This window comes from Silurus aristotelis (assembly GCF_946808225.1).
Source record: "Silurus aristotelis genome assembly, chromosome: 6".
In the NCBI taxonomy this organism is placed as follows: domain Eukaryota; kingdom Metazoa; phylum Chordata; class Actinopteri; order Siluriformes; family Siluridae; genus Silurus; species Silurus aristotelis.
In genome coordinates this window covers 22,667,830-22,688,367 of record NC_139579.1, presented here as the reverse complement: position 1 = coordinate 22,688,367, position 20,538 = coordinate 22,667,830, and the positions used below count along the sequence as shown (strand labels likewise).

The window sequence follows — 20,538 nt, the reverse complement described above, 5'->3', positions numbered from 1 at the left end:
ATACATATAAATATTGCAAACAATACAAACAAAAATGACACTCATAATTATCAAATTATATTTATTGAAATAAAAAGGGAAACAGTAACAAAGTCTGATTGACAGCTTATTGAACTTGTTATGCTGAATTGTAATGAAATGTAATGCTAGTTTTACTTGCTTTTCATGTACATCTGACCCTGACAATTGAATATATATAAACTTAACCATGTTGTATTTTATACTTTCCCCACACCAGCCTATATACCTGCATGAAGAAACACTTTTTCTTTCAATCATTATACTCCAGTCCTCCTCCCACCATCTTGATCCACCACCCCCACACATAACAGATGTATGGTAATGACGAGTCTCCTCAAACATTCGCTCTCTCTGTTCTCCAAGTGAGAATGGCCTAAAATGCATATTCATTATACTTGGCGCACTGAGGAGGAGGAGGACGTCTTGGATGCGATGAGTCAGCTGTGAATGCGGGGAGGGCTGCAACCTGTCTGCAGTGAAATGCAGTTGTTTGTATTGTCACCTTGTCCTCGCTCAGCTCCTAGCCATGTTGGATGCCCTTTCTTCCCACCTCATTAGCTCCCTTTGCCTATGGCTTTGGTCACACATGGGGAGCTGTTCCACAAGAGTTTCTATGGCAACAATCCATCAAGACTCTGCTGCCACTGAGAACAGGATTTGGCCAAATGTTTAGCCCACGGTCTAGCAAAGTTAAGCAATACTGTGCCTCTGAGTTGGCCAGGATTGCAGGCTTTGTACTAAAGGTATAACATAGCTGGATTTTTTATTTTGCTTACTATTACAAATACACGGTACTGGGAGAATTTATACAGTATAACCTAGACTAGAACTAAAGACGTGGCTAATAAGTAAAACGTTTGTCTAAAGATGCAGGTGAGGAAAGATATTGTTTGAAGGCTTTAAGACATTTCATTAAGGAATAGACATTATAGACTTATTCTTATCCTGAATCAAATCCAGCCCAAACATTACCAAGCCGACTGCTGACTTATAGCTCGCTCTTCCTGCTCCGCCACCCTTCAATGTCTATGTAAATTGTTAATTTACATAATCTTTGAAGTTTTTTGCTTATTTTTTATGAGCAAATTATGATCATTTTGTTTCAGTTGTTTTTACCATTTTTACCCTTCTTTTTTGCTCTTCATTGTTCTAATTGTTTGGGGGGGTTTTTCATGATTGTTTAACTTGTATAGTTGTGATGACAATTATGTGGATTTGGATTGTGTATGTGGATTTTATTTATAATTTTCCCCTAATTCTCCCTAAATTCCCAGGACTTGCCATATCTCACACATTATACTAAGCAGGAATGGGAAAGGTAACCATGTGCTTGCTCTAAGCCACATAAAATCAACCTACATCTTTTGAAATTGCTCCTCATGCTCCATTACAGGGCAGCATGACACATCCGGAGGAAAGTGCTACCCAACCTTAAGATACATGACCTAACAGACCCCTATGACTGGCTAGTGCCATTGAGAGATTATGCCTCTTCACCCAAGGGACTTTTGCTTCCCTTAAATGCCTGGCAGCATGTAGGCAGATGATATTTTGGAATACAAAAAAATTATGTTCATGTTCAAGATCTTGCTTTACAAGCACAGTAAAATGTCATAGAATATACCGTGCCAAGAGTCCTAAAGCAAAATATGAGTTGATGTGGGTGTGTACTCCCGAATGAAGGTAAGAAAATTAAGTACGCGCAGAGCCGTTCGAGGTCTGGAATGCCAGGAAAAGACTTTTGAATTCAAGAACGTAAGAATTGTGATCCCAGACAATGTGTCCCATGGAATATTAAAAATGTCTACAAATAACTACAGCTTGCTTGAGTAGGTAAGGTCCCTGGCATGCAATTTGATCAGTCCTGTTATATTAAGTTTTAGTTTCAGATGACATCCAGCCAGGAAATAGAAGACAATTAAAAATCCTCTATGAAACTTGGGAGGTAAACAGAAGAAAAGAAACGGTATGAGAATTTGTGTCAGCATATAACCCTGCTTGATTTATTATATTAGGAGAACAAAAGTAGACCCATAACTGATCCCTGGAGAACTCTAGTTCTGATGTTGAATTGTGATGAAACTAAAGTTATATCACAGTGGCTTGTAGTGTATAAATGAGCCTGCTAAAGCTAAGTGCACATCAAGATTTTAGCTCCTATCTTTCTCTTGCCAACAGATTATTGATATCTGCAACAGCCTCCCCGAATCGCCAACTAATCACCATGCTTGTCTTTTAAGACTTCTCAGGAAGTGTGAAGTTCCGTGCTGTGATTTCCCTTGTCTGGAGAAAGGCACAGGTCTCGCTGTCATTTTGAATATATTTTCAAAGGTATTACTAAAATATCTCATTAGCTAGATGGATAAAAAAATAGTAAAGCTGCATTTTAGACTACGGAGGGTCAATAAAAATTCCCAAGTTCAAATATCACTTTTTATTATACAGTGAGGAAAATAAGTATTTGAACACCCTGCTATTTTGCAAGTTCTCCCACTTAGAAATCATGGAGGGGTCTAAAATTGTCATCGTAGGTGCATGTCCACTGTGAGAGACATAATCTAAAAAAAAAAATCCAGAAATCACAATGTATGAACTTTTAACAATTTATTTGTATGATACAGCTGCAAATAAGTATTTGAACACCTGTCTATCAGCTAGAATTCTGACCCTCAAAGACCTGTTAGTCTGCCTTTAAAATGTCCACCTCCACTACATTTATTATCCTAAATTGATGCACCTGTTTGAGGTCGTTGGCTGCATAAAGACACCTGTCCAACCCATACAATCAGTAAAAATCCAACTACTAACATGGCCAAGACCAAAGAGATTTCCAAAGACACTAGAGACAAAATTGTACACCTCCACAAGGCTGGAAAGGGCTACGGGGAAATTGCCAAGCAGCTTGGAGCAATCATTAGAAAATGGAAGAAGCTAAACATGACTGTCAATCTCCCTCAGACTGGGGCTCCATGCAAGATCTCACCTCGTGGGGTCTCAATGATCCTAAAGAAGGTGAGAAATCAGCCCAGAACTACACGGGAGGAGCTGGTCAATGACCTGAAAAGAGCTGGGACCACCGTTTCCAAGGTTACTGTTGGTAATACACTAAGACGTCATGGTTTGAAATCATGCATGGCACGGAAGGTTCCCCTGCTTAAACCAGAACATGTCCAGGCACGTCTTAAGTTTGCCAATGACCATTTGGATGATCCAGAGGAGTCATGGGAGAAAGTCATGTGGTCAGATGAGACCAAAATAGAACTTTTGGGTCATAATTCCACTAAACGTGTTTGGAGGAAGAAAAATGATGAGTACCATCCCAAGAACACCATCCCTACTGTGAAGCATGGGGGTGGTAGCATCATGCTTTAGGGGTGTTTTTCTGCACATGGGACAGGGCAACTGCACTGTATTAAGGAGAGGATGACCAGGGCCATGTATTGCGAGATTTTGGGGAACAACCTCCTTCCCTCAGTTAGAGCATTGAAGATGGGTCGAGGCTGGGTCTTCCAACATGACAATGACCCGAAGCACACAGCCAGGATAACCAAGGAGTGGCTCTGTAGGAAGCATATCAAGGTTCTGGTGTGGCCTAGCCAGTCTCCAGACCTAAACCCAATAGAGAATCTTTGGAGGGAGCTCAAACTCCGTGTTTCTCAGCGACAGGCCAGAAACCTGACTGATCTAGAGAAGATCTGTGTGGAGGAGTGGGCCAAAATCCCTCCTGCAGTGTGTGCAAACCTGGTGAAAAACTACAGGAAACGTTTGACCTCTGTAATTGCAAACAAAAGCTACTGTACCAAATATTAACATTGACTTTCTCAGGTGTTCAAATACTTATTTGCAGCTGTATCATACAAATAAATAGTTTAAAAATCATACATTGTGATTTCTGGATTTTTTCTTTAGATTATGTCTCTCACAGTGGACATGCACCTACGATGACAATTTCAGACCCCTCCATGATTTCTGAGTGGGAGAACTTGCAAAATAGCAGGGTGTTCAAATACTTATTTTCCTCACTGTAGATTATAGCTGTATGTTTTATATGTGACAGGGCTTGGCATAAAACAATAAATGCAATAACAATGGAGAGATTGAACAATGAATAAATAAGAATGCTTATTTATAATGCAGGCATAATAATGAAACCCATGTTTTCACTGCTAAAATATGCTAACAAAAGGACCTGCTGCCTGATTTTGTGTAACAGTATACAATTTACAGTGTGTCTCTGCACCAAATATTTGCTAAATTATTGAACTTAACTTGGTCCGCTGTGGCGACCCCTAACAGGAGAAGCCGAAAGAAAGTTATTGAACTTAACTTGCTAGATACAGAAAGGCACATTTGATACAATGAACACATTTTAGGGGTTTCTATCTTGTCCTCGTTGTATGTCTTTTACTCAAGGTTTATCATGCTTTGTGGTCAGAAGTCATAAATGCCCATTTGAAACCTCCCACATCTAATTCAATTTCAAGCACAGCATGAAAGCAGTGATTAGCAATAGTCAGTATGGAAACGCTGAGAATGGCTAGAATAAAAACAATCATGCAAAAGGCCATGCTACCTTTAGTTTAGGAGCCAGAAGGGAAAACCGCTAATGCTTTGGCAAGAACACAAATGTTTTTCTTTTTATGATTAATCCCTAATATCTCTAATAAACAACTGCATATCACAAGTTTTATTTTCATTGACGTGTTTTAGCAGTTAGTGTATTAAAACTGAGAGATTTTGGAAGCACTCACTCTTTGCCAGGGCGCCTACAAGGTAACAGATCAAGTAACGTCTAAGCCTCATCAACAGTTGTTTGCTACTCACTATTACAGCGACATGGAAACAGAATGCGAGTGTTAATTGTGGTGTAGTGTGAGAAGCACGGCAATTTGAGTATTTTGAAAGCCATGTAGTGTCCACTAGGCATAGCAAATCATAATTAGCATCTGACCAATTCAGAACACTCCAGATGAGTGTGTCTGCAGGAGATTTAATGAATTATCCAAATGATCCAACAAACAGAACTACTTTTGCTCAAAGGTAGGGCAAGGTATAGGCATGACCGAGCTGATAGCATTTGCCATCTCACTACTTTTGTGTCCCTTGTTTGATACCGAGACTGAATGTTCTGTCTGCAAGCAAGTCTTTATGGGGTTCCTCTGTGATCTCTAGATTCATCCCAAAAACGGCAGTAGGAGGATAGTGTACTCTAATGTGTTTAAGTGTGTGTGTGTGTGTGTGTGTGTGTGTGTGTGTGTGTGTGTGTGTGTGTGTGTGTGTGTGTGTGTGTGTGTGTGTGTGCGTGCTCATGTGTGCATGGTGCCCTGTGAGAGATGTATTCATGGATCACACCTAGTCTTCCAGAATCCACCACAAACCTGACCAAGATAAAAACGATTACTGAAGAGGAACGAATGAATAAGGAGAGGGTGGCATTTTGTCATATTGTGCATCTTTACACCAAAGTAAATTAGCTGCCAGCCCTCTATGACAAAGAGATTAACTAGGTGTGAGAAAACAAAGGATTCGCATTACAAATGTGCCAGTGCACAAATTGTACATTTGTACCAAACAGCATGAATGTTCCCAATATAAAACGCAGGTTTGGCCAAGCAGAGCAAGCAAAATATAGGTACAATACTAAAGTTAGGGTCCTAAAGCCTCGGCCTGTTTTGCTTTGACATCCAAACAGGATTTTGTACTCTCAACTCTTCTAGAAGCGTGTCAACAGATGGAGCAGTCTGATTTCATGGCAGTGGTGTTGAGCTGATAATCCTCCTTAAGGCAGTTTTTGCTTGAGAAAAGTGGGCAGGAATTAAAAAAGAATCTCTTCCACTAAGATCAAGGCTCTATACTCAGTCCGTATGCTGCTTGCCTGTGTATGGATGCCTTAAAACTCAGAGAAAAAGTTGTTGCTTAAGTAAGTTATTGCATATATCAAAACAAGCACATAAATTATACATGGATATTTTGTTTACATTTCTGGCACTTGTAAAAACCGTTTCTAGAAGGCCATATGCCCATTGCCAAAAGCAGTGCCACTAACAAAGTGCCAACAGCTTTTCAACAGATGGCTACATATAAACAGCCCACTACTTAATCCTAGAAAGTGGTTTGTACCACAGCCTTAATTTCACACGTACATGTGATACATTTGGGAGGTAAATGACTTATTTTCTTTGTACTTATTTTCTTTGTAATACATTTAAGGATTTTTGTTTTATTTTCTTTTGACTTATTTTCTTTGTAATACATTTAAGGATTTTTGTTTTGCTACAAGGATAGAAATAGCACTGGTGAATATTTCTTTTAAGAAGAAGGAGGAGCATAGGGTGACATAAGAGTGGAGGAAGGTGCACACAGGTGGACTATGTTCTATGTAGGAGATGCAACCTGAAAGAGATTGGAGACTGTAAGGTGTTGGCAGGGGATAGTGTAGCTAGACAGCATCAGATGGTGGTATAAGAAGAATAAGAATAAGATGGTGGAAACTGAAGGAGGAAGACTTTAGACTGAGATTCAGGGAAGAGGTCAGACAGGGGCTCAGTGGTGGTGAAGTGGTGCTGGATGATTGGAAAACTACTGCAGAAGTGATAAGGGAGACAGCTAGAAAGGTACTTGATGTGGAAATTTGCTCTGGAAAAAGAAAGGAAGACAAAGAGACATAGTGATGGAATGAGGAAGTGCAGGACAGCATAGGGAGTAAGAGGTTGGCAAAACAGAATTGGTATCGACAGAGTGATGAGAAAAGTAGACAGGAGTACAAGGAGATGCGGCAGCAGGTAAAGAGGGATGTGGCGAAAGTCAAGGAAAAGGCATATGAGGAGCTGTATGAGAAGTTGGACACTAAGGAAGAAGAATAGGATTTGTACCGATTGGCCAGGCAGAGGGACCGAGCTGGGAAGGATGTGATGCAAGTTAGCGCAATAAAGGGTGGGACAGCAGTGAAGTGTGCAGTAGGAACGACAGACTGGTTCAAGATGGAAGTTGGACTGCATCAAGGATCGGCTCTGAGCCCTTTCGTGTTTGCAGTGGTGATGGACAGGTTGCCTGACAAGGTCAGAGAGGAGTTTCTGTTTACTATGATGTTTGCGGATGATATTGTGATTTGTGGTGAGAGTAGGGATCAGCCTGGAGAGCTGGAGGTACGCGCTGGAGAGATGGGGAATGAAAGTCAGTAGGAGTAAGACAGAGTACGTGTGTAAATGAGAGGGAGGGCAATGGAGTGGTGCGGTTGCAGGGAGAAGAAGTGGTGAAGGTGGAGGAATTCAGGTACCTGAGGTCAACAGTGCAAAGTAATGGAGAGTGTGTTAGAGAAGTGAAGAAAAGAGTGCAGGCAGGGTGGAGTGGGTGGAGAAAAGTGGCAGGAGTGATTTGTGATAGAAGGGTATCTGCAAGAGTGAAAGAGAAAGTTTATAGGACTGTGGTGAGACCTGCGATGTTGTATGGTTTAAAGACAGTGGCATTGAGTAAAAGACAGGAGGCGGAGCTGGAGGTAGCAGAGCTAAAGATGTTGAGTCTGTAGGACGTTCTGGAGACAAGGTGAGGTGCGATTGAGATGGTTTGGACATGTGCAGAGGAGGGACATGGGGTATATCAATAGGAGAATGCTGAGGATGGAGCCACCAGGAAGGAGGAACAGAGGAAGGCAAAGGAGGAGGTTTATGTATGTGGTGAGGGAAGACATGCAGGTAGTTGGTTTAGGCAGATGTAGAGGACAGGGGGGTATGGAGATGGATGATCCGCTGTGGCGACCCCTAATAGGAGAAGCCGTAAGAAGAAGAAAAAGATTTACAGAATGTTTGTAGCTCTCTGGTGACATGGCCATTGTCACTGTTATGAACATTTGAAAATACTCATAATTAGAAAATTGTCAAATTGTTCCTGAAAGATGTCTGGCTTCTGGGTCTGCTTATATTATATATCCCTTTCCTGCAATGTCAACAAGTTTAATGGCCTTTTTAATCTCCCACTTAACGACAGTTTTTATAAGAAGAAAATATCAAAAACAACAGAATGGCTTTTAGGTTCCCTCTCTATATAATGACAATGAAGCTGTGCTCTGCAGTGCAATCGTAGGCTGCTAATGCATTAAAACCAAATGGTTTTCTATTATGGTTTTACTGCACCTCCGGGAATAGGAGTAGCGATTAGAAATGAGAATCTCATTGCTCCTGCCTTGAGCAACCACTCAATTTTCATTGTAGCCAAGATTGCTTTCGAGATGATCGATTACATAAAAGTGAAATATTTTGTATCTTTCTCCAACTGTGGCTATCTATTTTAGTTCTAAAATATGTGAAGACAATGTTGGTAAAATCTCCCTCAAGCAAAGCAGCTTCTCTCAATCATGCTTTATCTGTCAGGTGCTGATAGGTGCTGAGTAATACATTTGATCATTTTAGAAACACTGCCCCACAAGACATCTGAAATCACCTGATGTAATTCATTCTCTTTTTTCAAACCGCTTCGACCTTGGTGTATATGGCTGGATGGATGGCTCGCAGTGAATGTGAAACATGAATGTGAAGCTGAAAGATTTATTCAGTCATCTTTGACCCAGCCACAGTAGATTTCCACTGACTTACATTCAGCTGCGTCTCATGTTGACATCTTGCAGCTCTTCCTGAGAAATCTCCCTAAGATAATGTGTACACAGTTGGCAAAATACAACTAAACAAATTATATATATATATATATATATATATATATATATATATATATATACACACACACACGGCTGCCAGTTTGTGAGTGGAGGGCGAAGCATATACTGCTGTGTTCGCCTGCAATGCATAACTTTTCAAGTTTTCTATTTTTGTCATATCACATTGTAAGATCAAATGAAAAAAAAAAAGAAATTAATTATATTATATATATATATATATATATATATATATATATATATATATATATATATATATATATATATACTAGGGCTGTCAAAATTAATGCGTTAATAACATTTTAACGCAAATTACTTTTAACAGCACTAATTTTATTAACGCACGATTAATGCAATGTGCATTTCTGTTTGAACATTTTTATAAAACATGTAAATAAATAAATATATAAGAAGTGAAATGAAACCCTTTAAAGCAACACGCACTTTTTTTCACACCGTCCTTTCCTTACTGAGAGATATATATAAAAAAGAGAGAAAGAGAGATTTATATAAATGATATATTATTATATTATATGCTATATAAAATATAAATAATTTTTTTTTTTTAAATAATTTATATTGTTATTGACATAAAGATCATCCCTTTTATTTTAGATGCTTTAAAATGTAGATCCAGATGCCTGCCTCTGGCACTTTGTCCCAGACTGCATAGCCCATTACCCTCTCTGAGTGATTCTTATCACCCACAAACCCAATTAATCTATATTTAGATTGGCAGGCAGGACATGCAGCAGGTGGAATAGGTAAGCCTCCTTTTTTTAACAGGGTAGTAATTGAAAATTAATGAACAAAATATTATAGACAAAAAAGTAAATGTAAGAATGTATAACGCTGGTTGGAGATGCTCACCTTCAGTGTTTTAGTACATTTTCCAGTTCTTGCATCCTTGATATAGGTGATGTCCAACAGATCAGTTTCCTGGTATAAATAAAGACACAAAGCAACATGTTGATTATACTTATCTCATATGTTTGGCATGCAATTATATAATAATTATATTTGTAATTTATAATAATTATAAAAGTAAGCCAAATTCCAACTTAAACAAGTTAAATAAAATAACACAAAGGATACAGAAAAAAAAACTCTATGTACAACATTTTAGGTAAGAGTGGATCCAGTTTAAAAAAGTACACTGTAAAACTGTTCTTGAAGAAAGCATGCAATTACTGAAGTGTTTCCTACAGCGTTTCCTACAGGTGATAGTTATGCCTTCAGACAACTACAACAAAACTGTGTGCAGTTCAACTACATCTTCATGGCTAAAAGCACCAAACTACATTTTGGCATTGTAAGAAAACATTAAACACCAAAATTAAAAAAACAAAAAAACAAACAAACAAACAAACAAAAAAAAACCCTTCAAAATGAAACTGAGACTGGTAAGATTTTATTTGTCCTTTTTTGGCTCACTTAAAAAAAAAATAGTGGTCTAATTATAATAACAAGCTAATAACTAATATTAAGGATATTATTATTAATTAATTTATTTAATTAATAATTAATTAATTAATAATCAGTTATTATTATTTTAATTTTTTTTTTTTTTTTGGGGGGGGGGGTAATTTCACATGGAAACTTTTTTCTTTAAGACATTTCTGTGAGTTTTGTGTGATGAAACACTGGCAATTTATTCTCTAGAAAAGTCATGATTAAAAATGGCTAAAAATAAAATTGTTTTAAGGGTTGATATAATCTCCCATAACTAAACAAGAAAAGTCACCATTTACCTATATACCACTCTGTATACTGCTATAAGGTATTTTACCTATCAGTCATAAATCTTGATTGTTCATATGTACGCAAATTATGAGCTATGAACAAATGAACAATGCTTCTGATTGTATCATTAATGAAAATAAATCTAAAAGTCTATTTTTCATTTTTTTGTTTTCATGAAAACATCTTACAGCATCATTTTGAAAAGTATTTTTCCAAACAAAGCATTAGACATCGTTATAGACAAGTACAACTAATTATGGACTCATTTGTGAGTAAAAAAAAAATATTTTGAGTAGGTTAACCAGAAAGTGTCTACAGTTTCAACTACGGTATGTATTATTAACAATAATGACCAATAATTTATCTACATAACTAACGTAGCTTTATTTTACATGTTCCTGGCGTTTAGATGAACTAAAATTCAAACACAGCTGTAAGCGCTTCAGTAATGCCATGGCAACAGGACAAGGAGGCTGCCTATGGAAGGGACTGTGGGTCACCGACACACTTGAATAAAACTGGTGGAAGGTGAAGTCACAGACTATATGATTTGACCTAACAAGACAAGTGTATTACTTGTTTAGAAACCACTTAGACTGAGTGATGCACTCAGTATGCCAGATAACTGATTCTACTGACTCTTCGGCTGAGAATAACTCACGCAAATGCAATGGCAGCGGTCTACTGCTACTGTGCACTAAATGAATGTCATGTTTGTTGTGCCTCTCACTGGCGACAAGCCAACCTGCAGTCCTCTAAAAATAGAAACCCGGGTATTGATCATGCGCCCATTGGTTTGCATAACGCTACTGCATGCTATTATTTTCCAGCCACTAGTAACTGGTTATGATTTTCTTTCTCATTCTGTGCAATAGCAGAAATGTATAGCAAGTCATTGTAAGCTGTGATTTCCAGAATGGATTGCACCATTATTCTGACACACTCATTTCAGGGCATCCCGTCACCCCAGAACATAATGTGCTTGGCTTTTATCCTTGAAAGCGAAATTGCATAAAGGATATTCATTTAGATCTCATTAATGTGTACAAATTCATATTCATTAGCATTTGGAAATTAACAGCTCAATTAAAAAAAGACGGATAAAACATTTAGTGATGGAAACCTTCACTTCAATTATAATTCAACATGATTCTAAACAAATTGTTTTCGGTGCAGATTACCAATGCCTTGTAGTTTACATTTCCCTGATGGACTAATTAATATTGATTTTACTGGAGGGAAAGTGGTACGTATGTCTAGCTTCTTCAGAAAATGGAGAAAGGGAAAAAAAAGTGTTTGGTTTGGCTCCAGATTTATGATGAATTGAAACGTGTAAAATCATGCAATCTATCAATTTATCTATCATTTGAATTTTTCAAAAATAGGAATATGCATCAGAATTAGTTAAATGCTTGTACATTTGTCATTTTATAGAGTTTATTGCTTGGTTTTAATTTAGTGTTTTCGTGGACAGTTTGGTGTAAACTTTTATACAGTATGTGCAAATCAATTTCCTTGAATTTCCTAGAATAAGTGAATCAGTAAAAATGGCCCACATAGAGATCACTTTAAATTCCTTTATTTATCAGTCTTAAAAAATATGATACATATTTTAAAAATATTTATTTCAAAATACATATTTTACCTGCACTGACAAAAAACACACACTTCAGGTACGTACAACACAAGGGCAAGGGTAGCCTTCAGGTAAAATGAGGTGCAATAATGCTCCCTTCTAAACACAAAGTCCGTTCTCCAGTACATGTATGACACATTTATTTTTAATTAAACATATGAAAACATGGGGTCATGTGAGGTGACTCGCGTTAATTACTGCTGTGAAAGGCGAATTCTGATAAAAATGTTTTAAAAGAAACAAAACAAACCTCTTCAAACTGTGGTCAATGCTTTGAAATTTAATTCAAGTAAAAAAAAAAACTACCACCATATTCATTTTTTTTTTTATCATGTCCATGCATGCTTTGGGAAAGAAGCACAACAGTGCCTTATTACATGATGCACTGCAACCTGAGCCACTCGCAAATCTATTTGCATCATTTTGAAAGCAATTACTGCTGAGTGCAATGTATGAGAAGCTATTCTAATCACCATCATGTGATTCAGATTCATGAATAACATGCATGAGTTTTTTATTGCATTGTAGTGATATATTAAATGTTTTGAAATGTGCACAGTGAATACTGTGAGCTAAGAAGGTGACTAGATACTGTTTAAACTTTTTTTATATTTATATTTTTAACAAAAATATTAAAAAAAAACTAAATTATTAAATATTCTTCAATGTTTTAACACATCTCAGGCAGCCAGTCCTTTTTTTTAAAACAAGTTGGGTTTTTTTGCTGGCATTGGCTTTATTTTTCTCTTAAATCAGTAACAAGGTTGAAAGTAACAGAGGTTGTTGACATAAAATTAGCAAATACTCAAAAAGTAGTTCATTCTAATGAGGCCATTATGGAAGTTCTAGCAATTTATTTGACCTTTCTCATGTGAAGGACACAAAGATATATTTTACCTCTTTTCCCTTGCATTCATATTTATAAATGCAAAATCACTGACAATTTGTGCTGCAATCATGGAAACCTTTAAATATTTCCTTTTAACAATATCGAACATTGTAAAGGCTTTTTGTGTTTCTGTCAAGATATTGGGTATCTTGACAGATATTAAATGTGTGGAGGGCAAGATTACGCTCTACTTTATTTTTAATCTCACAGGCTACTGTTTTCAGGGATTTCAATGCTGAAATATATTTACACAAAAAACAAAACTGCAATGAAAAAAGTATATTTTCTGACCAATCATGCAAAAACTAAAAAATAAATAAACCCTAGACAGTCATACATTTGCTTATAAAAAACTCAAATACCTTGAAACTCATTACAAATCACACTCACCATGCCTGGCTAAACTCCAGAACCACCAACAATTTCATGCTACATGATTTGGCTGAGATTCTAAAAATGCTTTGATGTTCTCAAATGTTTATTTCTTCTAAGGGGTAAATAAATGAACCTGCACCATTTCCTGTGCACTTCACCATATTTATAATATAAAAGTCCAATTGTGACAAAAGCATACACATGGCTGGATGCTACTCCTGCAGTCCCCACGTCTCACAGGCCTACCGCCTTCTGTGTTTCTGTGTTTACTAAGATTTTATGAGACAGCAGTCTAAATAGCTCATTTTAGGAAATGAAATGAAATGAAATGAACCTGCAGAGAATCTAATGATGACAATCCATGTAACAGCACATCAAAAATGATTCCCATGGCACCTTTTAAAAAATCATTAATATTGTAAAAACCTTTTCATTCACTAACCCTCTGAGTTTTCAAAATATGTGAATTTCAAATAAGTTTTCACAATTTCTGCTGTATTCCCATGATTCCCAGGGTATCTGGTGGTATGCCATCCATCTGGACTTTGGACACTTTCTCCAAAACATGTCCCTTCAGGCAAGTTTTCAATGTTATATGTGTGTGAGGCACCATATCTAAGCTAAAATTAGATATTGTTATCAAGTTCCCCCCTGTACACTTTTACATTTAGGTCCACAATTCAATTGCCCAATGTCATTACAAACTGAATCAATAACTAAGATGCATGATAGTTTGATGTATTACATCATATAGTGCATCATAATCTGATTCATGATATTGTATACTGAATCACCATGCTGTATTTTCAAGCATCATATACAAGCTCATTATATACTGAATCCTCATACAGTAAAAATGTTCATCATACTGTATACTGAATCATCATATACTAAATCCACATATACTAAATCTGGCCATGTGCACACTGATAAGAGATATGTACTTTACAATAAAAAATGTTATGCATGCATTGAAAAAATGCATGTTCTAATCAAAACATGTGCTAGCCACATCAGGAACTGTACCTTGTTCTGATCTGTCCAGTAGAGAAAGTATCCCTGAGGATCCACACGTAAGGTCACTGGGGTCACTGTAGACGAGTCCTTAACAAAACAAAACAAAACAAAACAAAACAATTTGACATTTGAAATGGTCGTATTCTACATATATACTTAATGGCTACTCAAATATAAAAGGCTAAAACCATAAGCTGTAATACAGCCAATTCTTAATCATCCTAAAAATCAACATGAAATATTATCATTATAATTAGACTAGCAGAAAGTAAGCTACGGAAGGCTGAATGCTAAGCAATATGGCAATAAGCAGTAAGCACTGAGCAGGACTGGATGATCAGAGATCAGAACGTCTGTCTGTACTGGTCAGGACCATGAACTTAACTGAGCTCCGACTATGTTGTGTCTACCCACTATCCAGACAGTGCGAGGTGGGGTAGGGGAGGTCAGAGTCCGATGGGCTCTCAGGTGATATGGAAATCAATACAGGCCCCAACCTGTAAACCATTGTCTTTACTTACTGTTACTGCACTGACTTTGTATATTAGTCGTACAGAGAGTATGTGATGGTTGAACACTCATTTTTATAGTGTGACTGTAACTCAAATAGAAAATCTTCATCCAGTAAACACTTATTCACTTAAAGACTTATTTTACATCGAGGGAGCCCTAATAAAAATTATTAGAGCACCTTTAGCTAATTATTAAATTTCCTCCAAAGAAATAACGTCAACAAATAACGTACTACCCCTTTGTAGTACGGATACAGGGCAAACTACTTTGAAAATAATTTTTATCCTGCATCTAACATCTAATAAGACACAATGTACTAAGTTTCATTAGGATCCGTAATGTTATTTCGAAGAATTTACAATGCGTGAGAAATCGCGTTTTTCGCGAGTTAGCCACGATCCAGGGCGAATTTTTCGAAACCCTTTCTTAGTGAGCACCTAAGACCCAAGAGGAAGGTATGTTCCAAATTTCATTGCAATCCGTTCAGTGGTTTTTGAGATTTCGTGATGAGTGAGTGTCAGTCAGCGGTAAAAGAGCTGTATATATATCATGAGTTAGCCGCGATCCAGGGCGAATTTTTCAAAACCCTTTCTTAGTGAGCACCTAAGACCCAAGAGGAAGGTATGTTCCAAATTTAATTGCAATCCGTTCAGTGATTTTGAGATTTCGTGATGAGTGAGTGAGTCAGTCAGTGGTATTTGAGCTTATATATATATATATATATATATATATATATATATATATATATATATATATATATATATATATATAGATAGATAGATTTAAGACAATGTGTGGTCTCTGATTCTTGGGATTTATGAAAACGTGAAGTTTGAGTCAGCCTTTGCATAAGTGTTTTAAATATTCATTCATTTTTAATAACTTCCATTGGTGCAAGTCGCAAAATCCTGGCACCCAGCATAGAGCTCACCTCCTCCACAATGATTAGAGACTGCAATATTATGTCAACCTTACATGTAGCTTATCATTTACATTGAAACTAAATGCTAGCTGCAAAGCAAATGTCTGTCTGTCTGTCTGTCTCAAGAGGAACAGGGACACTTTCCACCCTTTTTTTAGTGCCCACTGTCAACTGCAGCATGGTGTATCCTTTACAGCTCTCTGATTGTGTTATTTTAGACCTTTGGTTAATCTGCCCACATGCACCAGCACATCTAAGTTGGGTGGCAGAGCGCATCTTAGCTAAAGTAAGGGAGCCAAGAAGAGGGGGATTAAAAGCATGAAAGTTGCCATAGCAACAGACCAATATTTTTCAGTTTTATGTGTAGCTCAAGCTTGAAACTGCCTACATTTTCTGCGTAAGCATACCAAAAACCTTTATTTATTGTCTCCCTTCTGGCAGCTCGTAAGATTTTGCCGGTGTAGTGATGAATAGGCTTGAGCAGCATTTCACAACTATGCAGCTCACCATAAGAACCTGCCTCCTCTTGTTGATCACAGAAAGATGTGAGAATGCATGAACAGGCTGCACCATCTGCATTGCATGCATTCACCACTTTGTAGAGGTGCTCCTTGTAGAAGGAACAAGCAATACCCTTAGGAAGTGATGGAATATTCACTTTATAATTAAAATATCAATCCCTTATTGGTACACTGTTGCAGTTGAGCACATTTTTTTAAAGTGCATGTGTGTGTGTGTGTGTGTGTGTGTGTGTGTGTGTGTGTGTGTGTGTGTGTGTGTCTTCTAGACAGTGTAACTGGTGTGTTCTAATAAATAATGGATCACATCAAGTGCTAGTACCACTTTTCTTACTTTTCTTTGCTACACTATGAATATTCTGGGATTGGCTTTAGGGATTGGCCAAATTCTGACGTCGTCTTAGTAACTAAATTAAATCTATCCAAGCTTACGTAAAGCCCTAGCAGTGTGATGATGATTATGCTTTATGTTTTTAATGCATGATACCTTGTGTTAGTCAGTGTAGCATGCATTCACAACAGTAATCAATGGATCAGATCATAAAATCTATGAAATGCTATACAATCAAGAGCTTCAAGACCAGTATAGAGATGTATTTGTGCATCCTGTTCAAATACCAATCTACTCTATTGTGTACATAAATATCAGCTACACAGATGCTCTATTGTGCACATTCTATATATATTTCCAGTATATTGGGTTATTTATAGGAATCAGTCGGTCCGACATAGTGTTATATACACAGCAGTCTCATGTAAATTTTATTTCTTTTTTTAATACCTTTTTTTTTTTTTTTTTTTACACCCAAGCAAAATGCAGTGCAGTTCTTGAGTTGAGTGGTGGAGTTTTTTTCGTCTGTTTTTTTTTTTTTTTTTTTTTTTTTAAGAGATCCAACAGGTGAGCAGATCAGCATCCTCATCCTCAGCGCTTCTCTATCATTAACAGTGCAGCACTGAGGGACTGCATTACACTCCAATAATTACTCAACCCACAGCAGCTTGCGCGATCCTTCCGGTCAATACAACTGTATATCTTAAGAAAAATGCCTTTATTTTCAAACTAAAAAGAAGAACCCACATCTTTCCCTCAGCCATGCGTGAATGACACATTACGTAAAAAAACAAACATAGAAAGCAATTAAACACTCGGTTTGCAAGGACATTTAAGCAACAACAACCTTTGAGGGTAGTGGCGCTTGCCGATTGCATGGAGGAAACGAAAATGCAGTGATCATTTCAGTAAATCAGGCTGTTTATAAGCACTCAGATTTCTGAATCCGTTTAGAGCACGCCGTGTGGCGCGAGCTCACAGACCACCGGATGTGCGAGTTGTCGAAGCTATTCTTGAACAGTTGTCTACGGAGCTTTGGGTTTCGCACATTCGAGATCGGAATGATTCAAGTTGCAGCTTTGTTTTTATAAGTCAGTGAGCACGGAGGGAAAAATCGCAGCGATACACGGCGCACGCCGTTGCCTTGACTTACCTCGTCCCATTTCATAAACCTGCTGCCTTTCTTCAGACTCTCCGGCACGCACACCGGCTTGAGCTGCAGCGCGTGAACCCCGGGCTGTGCTCCGGCCATTCAGCATGCACATTTACCTCCAAGACCAGAAAAACAAACGAGGAAAAAAAACCAACAGGAGACAGACCGAGATCTTCTATCTTCTTCCAGTGCGGTGACTGAGGGCTGCTCGGAAAATGACTGAGGAGATCTACATGCGCCCGATCATGATTAATATATATATTTTTTATCTCCCCTGTTATTGTCTTTAATATTTGTGAACGATCTTACTTGAGATTCCAACAGACACCGGAGATGCGAGAGGTATTAAAAAAATGAGCAGCTAAAGAAGAGCGCTCCTGAATGATGGCGAGTAAATGGGAAGGGGGGGCTGGCAGCATGAGTGGCCTCCGCACATTGACTCATTTGCGGCACTTCAGCGCTTCAACACTTTGCTCGCTGGGATTCAGCGCCTCCTAGTGCGTTTAACCAAAGCGAAGGTGAGGAAAGCCTGCAACCTGTGAAAAGAGCCAAAAATAATAATAATAAATAAGACGGACCCGCATCACACTGCGCCTTAAATATCTGATCCATTTTACCTTGAAGCATGTGACACAAGTGACCCCACTTCTACAATACACTTAATACAATTCACACTTCTTTGTTAATTTTTACATCATTAGAACATTATCTAAAATATAATTGTGTGATTGGCTGCAATCTTCCACTGACTATACATGCTATACATATTTTCACAAAGCAAGGGGTCCACAAAGATATGGAACAACTTGAGTGGCGTACAAAGAGCGCTGACCTCAACCACACTTAAAATCTTTGGAATGAATTGAAACCCTGAGTGAACACCAGGCCTTCTTACCTTACTAATGTTTTTGTGGCTGAATATGCAAATCCACACAGCCATGTTCCAGAATCTGGTGGAAAGTCTTTCAAGTGTTATAATAGCAACAGGAGGATGAACTCTGCAATAATATGGTCAAAAAGCACGAATGAGCTTGATGTTCAAAAAAGTTGTGGTATTGTTTTATTTTTTTTATTAATGTGATGCAGTTACATGCAGGGCATTCTACATCATTTATTTTGTCATTTGTTTTGCTGATACAACCAAATATATTAATTTCAGTAGGGGACATAAAACTGGGCACAACCCAAGTGTAGATTAATGCTGCCATTATTTCGTGCTGGTACTGAAATAAAGTGATCTGGTTTAGGCCATGTCTACTTGGGTTTAAATCCAAATGAAAAATAATTTTAAGTGTGACACCGGCACATATAAAGTGTCAATGCTTTGCCTCTTTAACATTCACTGGAGCAAACAAAATGTCACGTTTTATTAACAATATACCAGAATTTTTAAGTTGCTGTCATATCTTTTAAATGAGAAAAAGACATTAATTTATATGCATAAACTAAATGTTATATATACAGTGAGGAAAATAAGTATTTGAACACCCTGCTATTTTGCAAGTTCTCCCACTTAGAAATCATGGAGGGGTCTGAAATTGTCTTCGTAGGTGCATGTCCACTGTGAGAGACATAATCTAAAAAAAGAAAATCCAAAAATCACAATATATAATTTTTAAACTATTTATTTGTATGATACAGCTGCAAATAAGTATTTGAACACCTGTCTATCAGCTAGAATTCTGACCCTCAAAGACCTGTTAGTCGGCCTTTAAAATGTCCACCTCCACTACATTTATTATCCTAAATTAGATGCACCTGTTTGAGGTCGTTAGCTGCATAAAGACACCTGTCCACCCCATACAATCAGTAAGAATCCAACTACTAACATGGCCAAGACCAAAGAGCTGTCCAAAGACACTAGAGACAAAAATGTACACCTCCACAAGGCTGGAAAGTGCTACGGGGAAATTGCCAAGCAGCTTGGTGAAAAAAGGTCCACTGTTGGAGCAATCATTAGAAAATGGAAGAAGCTAAACATGACTGTAAATCTCCCTTGGACTGGGGCTCCATGCAAGATCTTACTTCGTGGGGTCTCAATGATCCTAAGGAAGGTGAGAAATCAGCCCAGAACTACACTAGAGGAGCTGGTCAATGACCTGAAAAGAGCTGGGACCACCGTTTCCAAGGTTACTGTTGGTAATACACTAAGACGTCATGGTTTGAAATCATGCATGGCACGGAAGGTTCCCCTGCTTAAACCAGCACATGTCCAGGCACGTCTTAAGTTTGCCAATGACCATTTGGATGATCCAGAGGAGTCATGGGAGAAGGTCATGTGGTCAGATGAGACCAAAATAGAACTTTTGGTGAAAGAGTCACACTGAAGGCATCAAGGGCTATTTGACCAAGAAGGAGAGTGATGGGGTGCTGCGCCAGATGACCTGGCCTCCACAGTTTCCGGACCTGAACCCAATTGAGATGATTTAGAGGTGAGCTGGACCGCAGAGTGAAGGCAAAAGGGCCAACAAGTGCCAAGCATCTCTCGGGGAACTCCTTCAAGACTGTTGGAAGACCATTTCAGGTGACTACCTCTTGAAGCTCATCAAGAGAATGCCAAGAGTGTGCAAAGCAGTAATTAAAGCAAAAGGTGGCTACATTGAAGAACCTACAATATGACATTTTTCAGTTGTTTCACACTTTTTTGTTAAGTATATAATTCCATATATAATTCCACATGTGTTAATTCATAGTTTTGATGCCTTCAGTGTGAATCTACAATTTTCATAGTCATGAAAATAAAGAAAACTCTTTG

At 37.8% G+C, this 20,538-nt stretch overlaps 1 protein-coding gene across 4 annotated transcripts in view; it reads right to left on the bottom strand.

Annotated features, from left to right (window-relative positions):
• The window catches only part of plcb1 (phospholipase C beta 1), a 50,030-nt gene extending 31,653 nt beyond the window's left edge, over positions 1-18,377 (bottom strand). For all 4 annotated transcript variants that reach the window (XR_014534220.1, XR_014534221.1, XR_014534222.1 and 1 more), the window contains exons 1-3: positions 17,784-18,377; positions 14,356-14,433; positions 9,557-9,625 (exon numbers count right to left, since the gene is read on the bottom strand). Coding sequence is in view for 1 of the 4 variants with exons in the window: in XM_083545487.1 (XP_083401613.1) it covers positions 9,557-9,625; positions 14,356-14,433; positions 17,784-17,882 (246 nt within the window). In the remaining 3 variants the exon portion in view is untranslated. The remainder of the gene's footprint in view (positions 1-9,556; positions 9,626-14,355; positions 14,434-17,783) is intronic.
• Positions 18,378-20,538: the final 2,161 nt, after the last annotated feature.